Here is a 16,005-nt window from a genome sequence, read left to right on the forward strand (position 1 = left end):
CCTGGAACCTTCCACCATCTGCCAACACTGAGGCTCTGAGTATTTTGTATGCCTGAGTTCAACAGTGTGCTAAATCAACAGTGTGCTAACATGCATGTACATAAGTGAAGTTTTCATCTGCGTGTCGTGGTTCGAACTTTGAATTTAGAAAATAAATCAATGAAACTTCAAAAATGGAATAAATTCTGTAAAATAAATTGATAGATACAGTGCCCTCCACTAATATTGGCACTCTTGGTAAATATGAGCAAAGAAGGCTGTGAAAAATTGTCTTTATTGTTTAATCTCTTGATGCTTTGTTCAAAAAGTTCACAAAATACTCATGGATATCAAACAACTGCAAACAAAACACGGGTTAATAAAAAAAAATCTTTGTTAAATGTAGGTGTGCAATTATTGGCACCACTATGAATTTATATGAGAAAAATATATTTGAAATATATTCCCATTGATATTTTGCTTTTTTTTTGTACACCTGGGTGATTAGGAACAGGAAATTGTTCAACCATGACTTCCTGTTTCACAGGGGTATATATATGAGGTAACAGGTAGGCCAAATTCCCCTAGTCATTCATAACAATGGGCAAGATCAAGGAATAAAGCTGTGATGAGTGACAAAAGGTTGTTGAACTTCACAAAATGAGAAGAGGCTATAACAATATAGCCGGTCAAAAGTTCCAGTCAACTGAAAATGGATCATTATGAATCAACCTGGAATTGGATGTGTGTCTATATTGTCTTGACACACTATGAAGAGGATGATTCAAATGATCAAAAAATCTCCAAGGATCACAGCTGGAGAATAGCAGTTAGTTAGTTGCGTCTTGGGGTCAGAAAGTCTCCAAAACTATAATCCAAAGTCACCTACATCACCAGAAGTTGTTTGGAAGGGTTTCAAGAAAAAAGCCTCTACTCTCATCCAAAAACAAACTCAAGTTTCTTCAGTTTCCCAGATATTACTTGAACTTCAAATGGGATCGGGTTCTATGGTCAGATGAAACCAAAATAGAGCTTTTTGAAATAAATATTAGAGCTGGATTTGGCACACACACAGTGAGGTAGCCATATGGAAAAGTACCTCATGCCCACGGTTAAATGTTTTTCTACCAGAGGACCTGGATTTTTTGTTAGGATACATGGCATCATTGACTCTATCAAATATCAACAGATATTAAATTAGCACCAATAGAATCTGGCACCAATGGAATGAAAGACTGATCTCCAGTTATCAGAAGAATTTTGGTTGTAGTTATTGCTGCTAAAGGTGGCACAGCCCGATATTAAGTTTAAGTGGGCAATTAGTTTTTCATATGGGTGATAGGTGTTGGATAACTTTTTTTTGTTTCAATAAAAAAAATAATTAAATAAAACTTCATTGTGTGTTTACTCAAGTTGCCTTTGTTTTATGTTGTATTTCACTTAAAAATCTAAAACTATTGAAAATTTAAAACATACTATCACTAGAATGAGATAAATACAAAAACAGAAAAAAATCAAGAAAACAGAAAGAGCAAATATTATATATATATATATATATATATATATATATATATATATATATATATATATATATATATATATATATATATATTCAGTTCACATTTGTTCCCTTTTGATTATAGCCATCATATAACCAAAGCTTACAATAAGCCTGCACACACCCACATGAACACTATAATAGCTGTGTGTGTGTGTGTGTGTGTGTGTGTGTGTGTGTGTGTGTGTGTGTGTGTGTGTGTGTGTGTGTAATACTAAAATGTGGTTTATTTGTCTAATTGCTGTGTACCGTGTGCCTTGAAAGGAGAAGTGCCCACAGTAAATGGCATGGAGCCATTCAGAGAACAAGCAGAGACAGCAACCTTAAACGTCCTGTTTTGTCTGAGATCCATATCTGAGTCAAAAGCACAACAGACACTAAATAATCCTAAACTCTTGTGGCATAGATGTGCTTGGAGTGGCGGTTAGAGGAGCGTCACCACGTTTGAAAAGAAGATTGGCTTCCCCAAACACAGGCTAAATTCCAACACACACAAACAGAGCTATGTTATTGGTAATATACCACCATATACTGATCTCAATTAGTCAAATGAATTAGCCTGAAAACATGTCATGTGATTTCAGATAAGTTTAAAGTCATATCACTCTAAAGACATGAAAGGACGTAGAAAGTTAAAAGCATGGTCCAAACAGTCAAAGGCAAGCATGGATAGGAGACATGTTGGATCATGTTTGAATGGCTCCTGGAAATAATAATTCCAAGTAAAGTAACTGAAATAAACAAACCTTTTTTGTTGTTGTTGTTAAATAAATGATAGTTGGCAACAAAAGCTAAGGTCAGCATCTATTGTGATCACAGATAAGATGTGATTTATTATCTCTATGGTTCATTACTGACATTTACATTTGACATTTCTTTTTTTTTACCGTTCTGCTTCATTTAACTGAACAAGACTGAACAAATACACAGAGTAAAAGGACATAGTAAAGGACAATTAAAAAAATATATATATATATAGAAGACACTGCATGGTTTTCCCTAATATACTCTGATTAAGTGTATTAAATTTAATATCCTGGTTTTAAATATATCTGTTTATTCTTTTTTTTGAGTGAAATGAGGTTTGTCAGTCTAATCTGAACAGAAGTGTCATAAAGAGTTCAATCAAGCACAAGCACATGATCTGGACAGAAGAATGCCTTTAGATGTGTCACTTCAAATTTAAAGTTTAACAACAATGATTGCTGATTCTCTAAGCACATATCAGACAAACCCTGAATCCCCCCCCACACACACACACACACACACAACAACCAGTAAAGAGTCCTGCCAAAAACACTCTGTACTGTAATTTCATTTGATGTCTCTAATTTGTCAGCTATGTCTAATTTGACATTCTTTGGCAGCTGAATTGGTAATGCAAGTACTCTTAGTGTACCATAAACACAAATGTGAAGGTGGATTATTTTGAACGGAAGCATTTCCCATCCCACATGCAGTAAGTGGCAAGGCATTTAGAAAGGCATGCGACGGTTTTCTTCTTGTCTCAAGTGTCAACAGAGCTGGGGGCAAAGCGTCTGTCTCAGGATACATTCCTCTGAACACCCCATTTACACTGTATGTAAATAACTAGCACTGCATGAGCGCTGTATGTAATCTAGTCATCTAGTAACTGACTATTGTGTCTGTAGATTTGTTTTATTAAATTTGAGGAACAGAGAGCAGGCCTGGAGAACAGACAGGTCAAGTTAAATCTCAGTGTCCTAACTTATAGCCTACAGCAACATGATAATGACCTGATAATGTCTGACAAAAAAAGCAAATCAGAAGTTCTCCACAACAAATTTATCTCACTTCTTGATACATTTTTTCATAGCTTTTTTCAAGCTCTGCTCTATGTTTTTTTTCATTATTATTGCAAATGGAGATTTTCTGTTTCCCAATTTTGTAATGCACCCATTTTCAGTTTAGAATGCCATCAACCAAATAACCATCCAAGTTATGTATAAAAAGAATGAAAAATTCAGGAACAAGAGACTTAATAGGTTTAAACGCTAGTATTTGCATGATAGTAGACTTATCTCTTAGCAATGAGAGGGGAGAGGCCTAGAGCCCCTAAAATTCCACTCCAAACAGAAGAGGTCTAATTGAGCGAAAGGAATATTCAAGCTGGTCCTATCATAACAGCAAAGGAGTGAAAGACACATCAAGAGACCAGTCAACCTCAATTCAACCTCAAGTCAGTGCTCTACAGAACAACTGACCTTGAAAATATAGCAGCAAGGCTTTTTTACTGTCGTTGCTACTTACTATTAATTTCATTTAGGTACAGAGAATTTAGAGGTGAAACATGTCAAATAAGGCTTCATAGAGTTATGTTTCACAATGAGTGAAGGTGAAAATATGTTTAAAAAAAACCAACAATGAGCCAATGAGAATTTACAAAGGCTATACTATAACTAAAGCAGCAACTACCTTCCATCGTCAAATGCACCCAATACCCCAGCGACCCCCACCAGACGCCTCTGCCATTCAGACCCCCGCTCTGCTCCTCCCAGGGCCTCCATCCTCAATCCCTCATTCACAGAGGGAGGCAGCAAAGGAGGGGTATTGATATAATGAGAGAAAGAGAGAATGAGAGAAAAAAATAAAAGAGAGCACAGGCCTGATTAGAGCCTGAATTCCATTATGTCTCTTGTGCACGATGGACAAATAAAAGGCAGTAATAAGAATGAGTGGAGAGGGGCCTGCAGGAAGCACAAAACCTTCTAACACACAAGCAGAGATGATCCTGCAAGGAAACAGAGCCTGATAGTCAAATATTTGAAAATACACTACATTGACTGAGCAGACGCATTGTGATGCATATAATTGTATATCGGCACAAGCAAATATTGGCCTTGAGAACACACCAGAATGTGTGTAGACAGAGGCCCAAAGAGAAAAACACAACAACGCAGGAAATTACCTGCTGCAGGCAGACCTATGGCTGAGTGGCATTTAAAAATAAATTATGTTTGCTTTGCATAATTGCATTATGGATGTTAAGAGTGTTAAATGTGCTGAGTGTGTTTTCTTGAACCAGGGATTTTGTTATGTCAACATATAAATTCACCCCTTGTTTATAATGGAGAGTGGGTAAATAATTGCTTACATTTGTATATTTGTCTTGGGAATAAACACTATATATATTATATACCAATAAAATACCAGAGTTCTTTCTGAATTGGTTGATTTTATGACATGATGATGTTGTTGCCCAAATAATCGACTGTTGTTTGAAACGTGAAGATCACTACCTCAGAAGACCTCTACAGTAGCGATGGCTAGCACCTGCCTAGCTGTTGACACAAACCCTTTTGAGCCCATATCTTTAATCATCAAGCCTCTGATAAATGAGGTCTCGTATTCAGGCCGATTCTATCTACAGTGTTACGCTAAACACACAGATTGTTAATCATGGGGTGATAAGGGGGCACCTGAACGTCAAGCCAATGATTAAACCTGCAAGCTGGGAAGGCCAAGGGGCCGTGCATACACTCGCACTACATGGCTTGCAAATCAGTACCTGCAAAAAGTAAACAGAATTTTTACACCTACATCATTGTAGAAAATCATATTTGCTTTAAGTACTGATTCACATGCTGTATACAAACTGTAACTATGCAAATGCCTATGTACAACCCTACAACAATGTTTGCTTCTTAAAGGGGTTCCAAGCAGCCCCCTTAAGGAGCCCGTAACTATCCAATAAACTCTTGAGAAAACTTTTTCCCAAAGAGAGTTTTGGGTTTTTACATGAATGTATAGTATCACACATCCATTCAACACTCATTTTTCTATTCATTATATAATTCTTAGCCAAATAAACCAGGCACCAAAGATCATTTTAGATCCTTTACATTTTACATTTATGGCATTTGGCAGACGCCCTTATCCAGAGCGCCTTATTATTATCAAATTTTTTATACAAAAGAGCAGATAAGGGTTAAGGGCTTTGCTTAAGGGCCCAGCAGTGTTTAATTTAGTTTAGTAGTTTAGTTAGAATTTTTAAGTACTTTGTGCAAGCAAGTACAACATTAAAACACCATAGGCCATGCTGTTTAGAAAAATCATCAATGACAGTGCGCTGGGATGTTACCTCTCCAGAGTTGATTATTTTCCTATAACAGTATATCCTGAAGTGTCTTACCACACAGCAATTTGCCAATGCTAAACATTTTATTTTTCATTTATTAAAGAATATATATATATATATATATATCCATTTATACATGTTATGTTGTGAAATGTCCATGAAACAAGTTAGTTCCTGCTATCACTTACATTATAACAGCTGTAAACTGCATTGTTGAATTCTTGATTCTGATTGGTCAGGAGGTCTTCTTCTATATACAGCTTTGACAGTTGTTCTAGCACCAGTCGCAGGTTTTATATTATTGCACTTGTTATAATACGTTATCATTTTTATGATAGCAACTTACACTGAGACTTTAACAGATTAAAAACATGTATAATTGTAATTGTTATGGTGAGATTTTCCATAACAAGACTATTTATTTAATAAATGAATAATAAATAAAATAATTTATTTTGTATTTTCTGCAAGGAGTCTCCAGTGTCATTGCTTTGTAACAGTCAGCAGTAAAGCTGTTCCTTCACGTTTTCCGAAACAGGAAAGATTTCAGAAAAAAGAGCTTTTTTGGTAACATAACTAGCTGCAATTTTATCTTATTAACTTGAAGAGAGAAAGAAGGTAAGGGAAAGACTGTTTATAGTTGCGATAATGTAAGAACAGGAACCTTCTTGGACATTTCACAACATTAGAAGTAACTGAAACATATAAATAGCACAAGAATTTCTATACATTTAGAAAGTTATTTATTGCATTTAAGATTCAATGGAGATAAGATTGAGCAAGACATACTGTACCAGTGGTGTACAGCAATCTGTAATCTGGAGTGGCACTCTTGTTCTCAGGTGACCTTTTCGGTAAGTTATTGGTGTGTACTGTCACACCACATCACCATCATCTGAATGAGAAGGAAGATCACTGTGTAGAAAATGGAATATGGATTAAATGTAACATGGGCAGTTTTGTCTGAATGATAGAAGATTCAGATGATGAGCAAGACATTTAACTACTAAATTAATATTGGAATTGTGACCAATTACAAAAACTTGGGGAAAAAACGTTTACTGACACAATGTTTCACGATGAACCAACCATGCAAGCCATGAGTTGCCATCATAGCTGATCATCAATATTGAAAAACAGTTAGTCAACACAGCTGACCACTATGTAATAAGACAGATAAAGGAAGAGAATTTCCAGTCATCCATTATACATCAGTCTTCATCCATAAGGAGAAAGTTAGTTGACTGTTGAGCTTACTTCGTGCCGGCTGAATAAATTCAGAGAGCCACCCACAAAGCGGACCTCTAATCAGTGCAGCTCTACAAACAAGCAGAAGCCATGGAGATATTAGACGGCTCACAACAATGGAAGTGTGGCTGTGTGATAGGAGCAAGACAAGCGTATTTGCTTATGTGCCCCCTGATCAGTCCACAGGGAGACTCCAAAATTACACAAAGGTTTGTAATACCAGCCAGTCTTTGGTATGTCTTTGGTATGTCTTTGTATATCATAATGCTGTGATTCCTTTTTGTCCAGTGAGCCCATCAAAGTGTAGTACACTGAAGGGTTCTCTATAATTGTCATGTAATGGAGGCTGAGACAGAAGCAAGTGCAGGTATGGCTAAAACAATACGAAGTACAAGGATCAGGCAGAAAACAAAGTCCAAGGCAGGCTAGGGTCAAACAATCAGTGAAACAGGCAAAACTAGGCAGAACAGAGAATCAAGGTCAAAGTTCATAACCAGAAAAGCAACCATGAGCTTGGAAATACAACAGCGACTAAGCAACTGAGTGTAATACTTCGCAAAGACTAAGTGTTGAACAGTCTCTTATATGTGTGGTGTGATTGTGAGTGTAAACTGGATGCAGGAGTGCGATTAGAATGAGAGTGAGTGTTCTGGGAATTGCTCCAGGTTTCCCCGTGACCCTGAAGGAAGGATAAGTGGTATAGAAGATAGATGGATGGATGGATGGATGGAAGGATTGTTCTGGGAATTGCAGTCCATGGCGGCCATGTTTGTAGGCCGCAGTGCAGTATGGGAAATGTAGTCACTGGTTCGCTGGGAAATTGTGTTATAAGGTTCTCATGTTTTATATATATATATATATATATATATATATATATATATATATATATATATATATATATATATATATATATATATATATATATATATATATATATATATATATAATATCTGGGGGTCTCCTCAACCACCACTAGTGTGTAGCATCCACCTGGATGATGCAACAGCAGCCATAGTGTGCCAGAACATTTAAGGGTTCTCTCTGATATCGAAATTCACTCTTATAGATTTTTACAAATTTTACGGGTTCTCTTTGATAGGGAAACTTTGTTTTAAGTTTGTACATAGAACACTGAAGAGTTATTTTTCATAGCCAAACATTGTTATATATATATTTTTTTTAACTTTTAAATGTTCTCTCTGATAGGAAATGCATTGTTGTTGGTTTGTACATAAAACATATAATAGTTTTTGAAAGTAAAACTTTGTTATTTATTTCGATATATAACTTCTACAGGTTCTCTCTGATAGGGAACTGCTCTTCCAGGTTTCAACATAGAACTTGTATGGGTTTTCTCTGATAGGGACACACTCTGTTATACGTTTCTACATAGAACATCTAAGAGTTTTCTCTGATAGTAAAAGGGATTGGGAACCTTTTCGATAGGAAAACACAGTTGTAATGACCTACATAGAACCTTTCAATATTTTCACTAAGAAAAAAACCCTCACTGATAATGAAATACTGTTTAAGGGGGTTTAGAACATTCAAGGTTTTTTTTTCTCTGATGTGGAGACACTACTATAGGTTTCAAAATAGAACCTTTACATTTGTTTTAATATGGACCCCTCTATTAAAGGGAAACACACTGCTCTGGAGGTAAAGTGTAAAGGTAAAGGTAAAGTTTTTTCTCTGATGGAGAGCCCTCTCTAATGGTGGAACATTCTGTTTCATTTAGAAGAAGAGTAATATTGAGGAATACGTTTTTGATTTTTTTTTTTTACTGTTTTTCTTTATTTGAGAAAATTAAAGAAAGAAAACATATGTATGTCAGTATATCTTTGTTTTTATATCTTTATATTTCCATACTTTCACTCACATCACATTATTGAACATTGTACTCTTTTCACTCTATTCATTTGACATTAATTGATGAAATGAAAACACTTGTTGGTCATGACCTTGCTGTATTTTAAGGAAAGGGTGTGCATTCTGCATCTCACTTTGTATTGTTGCTTTACTGCCTATAGTATTCTGAATGCCTCACTTTATTTTAGTAAGTTTTACTTTTAAGTTGCTATTGAGCCTTGAACACTAGAGTGTAATGAGGAAGGTTAGTTATGTCTGAGGGAGGGGGGAGAGTTGGCCCTGTGCCAAGACCGTCAGCTATTGTGTGTAGAAAGGAGCGTGTGAGGAGGGAGCGTGGGTAATTTAAGACCGCTTTTAGCATGCACAGTCAGTGAGAATAAATCATCTGCTCTGCACACAATCACACAGCATAATCAGAGAGTGTGTATGAGACAGACAGAGAGAAGAAAGAATCAAAAGAGTCGTCTAAAGGCAAATATTGATTGTCATGTGATGCATATCAAGAAGCCTCCTTATCTCCGTGTTTGTGCACAATATGGCTGTATTGCAATGGGCAAATTAAGAAGTATGCTCCGCAATCAATTATAAGCAAATACCTGAGAGATGGACAGATACAGTCCTCTGACAGGTGCTTAAAAATATACAAGAGTGACAGCGATACCAAGTAGTTGATGTGCTGTATGACCAGAAGCCTTCATAAAAAGAAAGAAAACAGATGCACAGATTTTTAAATTACAAGTCATATAATTCAATACTCTCTTATACAATAGAGATCTCGATGGTTTTTTCAGAGATTTATTAAAATTCACTCCAGTCTCCATCCATACTGAAACTTTCTATGGTAGAAAAGCACCAGCTCCTGTCTGGCAAGCCACAATTAGTTGTTCTGCCAAAGTAGAATGGCCTCGTATATACACACACACTCAAATAAAGCACTCGGGAGTGGGAGGGGGGGAACAAACAGAGGTACTGCAGAGAGTCTATAAGGAAGGCATGCAGGGAGAGAGAGATTAAAATTTGTTTGAATGAAACCCACGCTCATCTCATTCATTTGGCATCAGGCATAAATCAGGCCTTTGTTTGCTCCTCTGTAAAGTAGTGTCAATCAGCCTGATTGTTTTCATAGGAGCAGCGTTTTTATGAATTTACTCTTTCACAGATTAAAGGGACCCCCTGCTCCAAGTGCTGCAAATAGGCAGTAGAGGCTGAAGTTCTCTTGCCACTTGCACATTAGAGCAACATCAAAGAGCCTGAAACAACCGATCTGATTTGTCTCGAAGACACTGCATGATGAATACGGTGCGGCCTTTTGAACAAAAGTGTTTTTGTGTCACTTATGCAAAGACTATTCAGCGTCCAAGCAGTGCTGTAGGATAGGGTAATGATAACAGGGCTTTCAAAGTGTTTGCAGCCACAAAAATGCAAATGATTACATTTACATATACATAAGTGTACATACACATATACATATACTGTAAATATACACGGTATACATATATGCATGTACATACACATACATATGTAAATATATGTGCAAGTAGGTATGTAAAAATTAAGCACAGTTCACAAAGTGTACAGACAAACAAGACATTTTGGACAAAAGTCTATTATCACTTCAAAACATCCTATTTCTCTGAAAACTGTTTATTACAATTATTTTTACTACCCTTTTCTACAATTATTAGAGAAGTACACTGTAGTCACTTCCTACCTATACATATACATACACAAATACATATACAGTACTTCTCTCAGAAACACTTGAACTTGCACAGTTGAGTGTACTATAATTGCTGAAGTATATTGTTGTTACTTATATTGTTGTTTTATATATACATGCACACAGACACACACGCACACACATGCCCGCAAACACATATGCAGACACACACACACAAACACATATGTGCACACTTACATACAGTACACCTAAGTAATTACTGTAGATGTAGTAAAAGTTAAGAAAAGTCAACAAATATTCTGGAGAAACAGAATAGCCATGCAACCAAAGCACAGATTTGAGTTCCAAACATACTATTTCTCTGTGACTTCCTACGTATACATATACTGCACATACACAAATACATATATGTATACTTTCCCCAGAAGCACTTTGCTTGCACAGTTGATAAAGGTCTTTTATCCAAAACATATGTATTAAGCTTAATTTTTACTACATCTACTGTAATTACAGAAGTATACTGTAGTTAGTTATATATGTATACATACATACATACATATATACAGTGTAGCTAAGTAATTACTGTAGATGTGATAAATGTTAAGCACAAATATTCTCGAGAAACAGAAAACTTTGGACAAAAGTCCTTTAATAGTTGTGCAAGCAAAGTGCAGATTTTTATCCCAAACATCCTGTTTCTCTGTAAGCTTTGTGTACTTGGCTAAACTTTTACACATCTCCATAAAATATACAGTATATTTATACAGATACATATACCCACAAATCATTTTATATGCCAACACATTAACACCTAGACATGAGATTTCCTGATGGCTTTACTGTTACTTTCTTGGTCCTCGATTAATAAAACTATTCTACCATTGTGGCCTTTCAGCCAAGACACAACATACATGCAAACAGTGAAAAGGGAGCACTTAAAGCAAACGTGTTGCATGCAACCACATACAGCTCCCTGATGAAGTCCACTTGGAATCCCTCCAAAACAGTTTATCAATATCAGTCTTCTAGTGTTTTCTATTCACTGTCTCTGTCAGCCTTTCCAGACAGATTGGTTACACTATAAAGCTATTCATGTGCTGTAAATCGCTTTGAACTTCAACTTTTTGCTGTCTATTTAAAAATTAACCGGCGAGGCAGAGTATCTCAAGGTCGTGCCAGTTCTTCCCGTTCCCAGTCAGCTCTCACTTTTCTGGGACGTAATAAATTGTGCCATCAATTAAACCATGCTGACACGATGCAGAGTGTCTCCTTTTGAAATGTCAGGCAATGCGAGACCAGCATGAATGATTTTCACAAATGGCCACTGAAAGTGATTTGAGGAGCTGATAAACTCATCCCCCCATGGCACACAGTCTTATTTCAATGCAGCTTTTAGACTCATGCTGCAGAGCACTGTTAGCTTAGTTGATTTATTGATTGCCGGGTATTAGATTTGGCTTTCAGATAAGTTTAATGCACTGAAACTGAAATATGTTGACTTTATTTCAATGCAAAGAAGAAAAAAAAAACAACAACTTGTGTCCAGTTCCAGCATATAAATAAATGCTTTTTGAGCATTATAGATTAAATCACAATTTGCTCATTCAGAGCTTTATTACAAAATTTTAACAATATAATCATAGTTTTGTCTCAGGGCTGCTTATCAGCTCAGCAAATCTTCAACTTATTTTCCACCAAAGGTTTTTTCCAAGGTTCCATGTTTGTGCATTAAGTCTGAGGTTTGTGATTCGTAAATAATCATTTAACATCATTTATGTTTTCTGATATTCACAGGCTATATTTCTAACGGAATAGTTTCAAATATACAGTGAATCAATAACACAACGTTTCTGAATAAATAGCATCTTTATTTTTACATAAAATAAGCATTCTCTATATAAAACAACACAGGTTTGTATAAAAAGTCACAAGTGCACACTTTTATATAAAAGCCATTAATCAAATATGAAAGAAACCCCCACTGCTTGTGTAATGTGAATGCAATATCTATTATAATTCACTTTTTTGCCTGTACAAATGCAGATTTAGTATTTACAAACGTACAGTTCTACCAGCACCAAAAAAAAAGTGGTCTTATTTTTTTTTAATGGCTACAACGCAGCAGTGCGCCTTCTTTATTTATTTTTCCCTCAGGTCTCTGCACTCAGTTGGCCAAAAATATATATGTAATAGAGGTTGAAAGTCTCTGAGTAATGATCAATATTTGCCACGCATATTCTCCAGATGTTCTGGTAATCACACTGGGAGATGTCTGGGCTTTTGGGCTTGAGGTCGCGTGGCTAAAGAGCACAAGTGGAAGTTACTTTTGCGTTGCGCGCGCCGCCCGGAACTTTCCTCGCGCGTGTGTCGCGTTTTGATTTAACGCGCTCTCCGGAAGTGAACATCGGCGAAACCGCTGTTCTTTTCAGCACCACCACAGGAACAAACACACCTGGAGCAGAAATAAAGGTTGAATTAGTGTCGTGGAGTACACAGTGCTTTAAAATTAGACATGCATAATTGTAAAGTCAGCGTTGAAATTGTGTTGGGTGGACAACATTTAGGTGTATTTATAAATGTAACCTTCATCAACAATATTGCGTAATCATGCAATGAAAACATAATCATTCTCAATAAGTAATTAAATTCCCTGCTGTTGGTAGGACATAACGCATCTCCACCATTACTTGTACACTATCTGCACTCGCTTAAAGTTTTTGAAGAAATTCTGAATATTTGTTTTGCCTGGAAACTTAAACCTCTCTCGCGGTCATGCACAGGTTCAGCTGTTTAAACCCACAGTTTGAACAGGGCTCGCTTATTCACCTGTGACTAGAACCCGTTGAACCATGCGGCGAAGTCCAGCAGCTCCTGGTCTTCCGAGTTTAGATGCTCGTATCCGCTCTCGTCAGAGGAGCAGGCGGAGCGGGGGGACTCTGGACCAGCAGAGCACGCGCTCGAGACCGTGGGAGACGGGACTCCGCACCGGAACGCAGCGGACACGGCGTCGTGCTCGTCCAAAAGTCGCTGGAGCGCGCGGATGTACTCCACAGCCGAGCGCAGCGTCTCCACTTTGCTCATCTTCTTGTTGGCCGCGCCGTTGGGCACGTGCTGGCGGAGAGTCTGAAAGCCCATGTTGACCTGTTTCACCCTGTTCCTCTCTCGCTCGTTTCGCCTAGCCACAGCCACTGGCTGCTGCTGAGCGACCCCGAGCCCAAGAGCTCCGAAGCTCAGCCTGCGCGTGCACCTCAGGCGCTCCGGGCTGCTGCAACCCTGCCTTTTCAGCAGCGCGCGCTCCGGGCTGCGCGGACTTGTCGCTTTCTGTAGAGGAGCAAAGCTGTCCGAAATCTGTAAACGGTACGCGCAAGGACTTATTTGTGTCTTTGTGATCTCCATTTCCGTAAAATACATGAAACCACAGCAACAAGAAAAAGAAAACAATAATAAAAAAAATTATGCAGCGACAAAGTTGCGTGGGACGCGAGAGTGAAGAACAAAAGTGTCTATACACCGCTCTCGTGCCTTTCGCGTGGCTCGCTCAACCGGAACGCGAGTGGAATTTTGTTGGATGTTGGTGGCACCTGTTCAACAACCGATGTGAAAGTGACGGGCGACACGCGGTCCCTTTTCAACATGCACACAGACACATACACCCCCCACACCCCCCTCCGCCTCCCGCCCCGGGAGCTGCACGCTCCACCGAGAAAACTCCGCCCTCCACTCAACGGCTCCCCCAGCACTGGCTTCGCGAGCCGGGCGCGTGGCTTTGACGATTTCAAAAGAATCTATTCGGCGCCACACGCACGAGCCGCCCAAATAGGGAACGCGTCACACTGTTGTCGGAAGTGAATTCCTCATATTGTAGCCCAACTTGTAATGTTTTAAGTTACGGTTTTGCCCTCGATTGCCAGTTTAGACCTTTAAATTGCATCATTTGTGATATTATGAACCTCTACACTTACATACCAAACTTTTCCTTGTTGCTCGGCTGATGCCATCATGTCCTGTGCCTTTATCATGGAAACTTTATTTTAAAAAAATTTTTTAAAAATAATAATAATAAAAAAAGGTCATTAAAGGTGCATAATTGGACCTCAAGGACCACTACAGTCAAAAACTGGTGGCTTAATTTTTGTACACCTCTGGGTTCCTGGGTTTAGCTTGTTGGGTCTATGTGACCCAAAATTAGTAATTTATAATGGGCAACTCAGAAGGCAGTGACAACAAGGAAAAGTCTTTAATAAAAAAAGAAAAGAAAAGAAAAGAAATCATCTGTAACTGCAAGAAATGTACGTTTTGTTCACATTTAACTTACAGTACTTAAACTAGTTCAACATTTCAACATTCTGCTTCTGCATAGGAAAGAACATGTTTAGTTTGGCCTAATAGCCAGTGTTAGCCTGCTGACAAGAAGTATGCCAGATAAAAAAAAATGGCACAAATTGGCTTCTTGTAATAAATAAGAAATGTAAGGACATTTTAAAGAATAGCTAAAAAAATATATTTACAGTTATGAGTACTTTAAATAAATTTTGGGCTGCTACATACCTATTCATGTTACTTCTATGACCTTGTGTTTCCTCTGTAACATTGTCTTGGATTATCAGCTAGCAGTCAGGTTCCTTCAGATCTTGCTTTTCATATCCGTTGCTCATGATTTCAAACTGTATGTGGATATGATATAAAGTTATCATGATTTAGTTAAGTAAGGCTGCTTTTCAGGTGTTTTTGGAGAGAAAAATCCCTGCCTGAAGATTCGTTTGTGCTGATATGGACAAAGAAGGAATTCACCATGCACACACTGTAACCATAAAATCTTGAATGTCTGTCTATAGCTCAGTAATGTAGTCATTTTTACCCACAAGTTGGGTCAACCTCCTAACCCACCCTCACTGCTTTACTCCATTTCTTCCATTCACTGGTTTTCAAAATTGACCCAAATTGGGTTATTTTAAAACCAGTCATTTTTAGACTGTACTCTAAAAGCTAATTCAAGGTACACCACATGCACTTCACTAAAGAAAAGATACATACTAAAGGTACAAAAACACGCATCCTTCATGGCACCACCAGTGACAGGAAAAGTATTGTTTGGTATAATGCATATTTGATTCCATATTGTCCAATGACCATATTCTAAGTTAAATACATAATTGATCATCTTTAGGTTGCCAGTAGACTAAGGCCATGGGCACCATAAAGGGGCTTAGAATGTGGAGGATTACAATGCCCCTGAAGAGAAAGATAGCACCTTTTGGGGTTTACAGTAAGATTGTTAATTTTTAAGCAGAAACACGTTATTCATTCAACACTAATCAAAGATTAATTTTAGATAAAGTGGCAACAGCAATACAGCTAACATTCTGTGACATCCATCCCAAACCCCAACCCCCATGTGAGTCCTTCCAGTTTAGCCCAGTTACGGTCTATCAGAAGATGAAGATGCTGCCAAATTATCTCTCTCGCTCTCTCTCACTCTCTCTCTCTGGAGCAACATATCGTTCGCCGTGCTATTTGCTGTTCTTTTGTCCTGGTGCTATGGACAGCATATATATATATATATATATATAT

At 37.6% G+C, this 16,005-nt stretch overlaps 1 protein-coding gene across 1 annotated transcript; it reads right to left on the minus strand.

Annotated features, from left to right (window-relative positions):
• Nucleotides 1-12,266: 12,266 nt before the first annotated feature.
• On the minus strand, nt 12,267-15,962 carry ascl1b (achaete-scute family bHLH transcription factor 1b). The gene is made up of 2 exons (XM_017458727.3): nt 13,261-15,962; nt 12,267-12,886 (listed from the first exon to the last, which is right to left on the minus strand). The coding sequence occupies exon 1, from the start codon at nt 13,843-13,845 to the stop codon at nt 13,267-13,269; it is 579 nt and encodes a 192-aa protein (XP_017314216.1). The 5' UTR covers nt 13,846-15,962; the 3' UTR covers nt 12,267-12,886; nt 13,261-13,266.
• Nucleotides 15,963-16,005: the final 43 nt, after the last annotated feature.

This window comes from Ictalurus punctatus, chromosome 27 (assembly GCF_001660625.3).
Source record: "Ictalurus punctatus breed USDA103 chromosome 27, Coco_2.0, whole genome shotgun sequence".
Classification (NCBI taxonomy): Eukaryota; Metazoa; Chordata; class Actinopteri; order Siluriformes; family Ictaluridae; genus Ictalurus; species Ictalurus punctatus.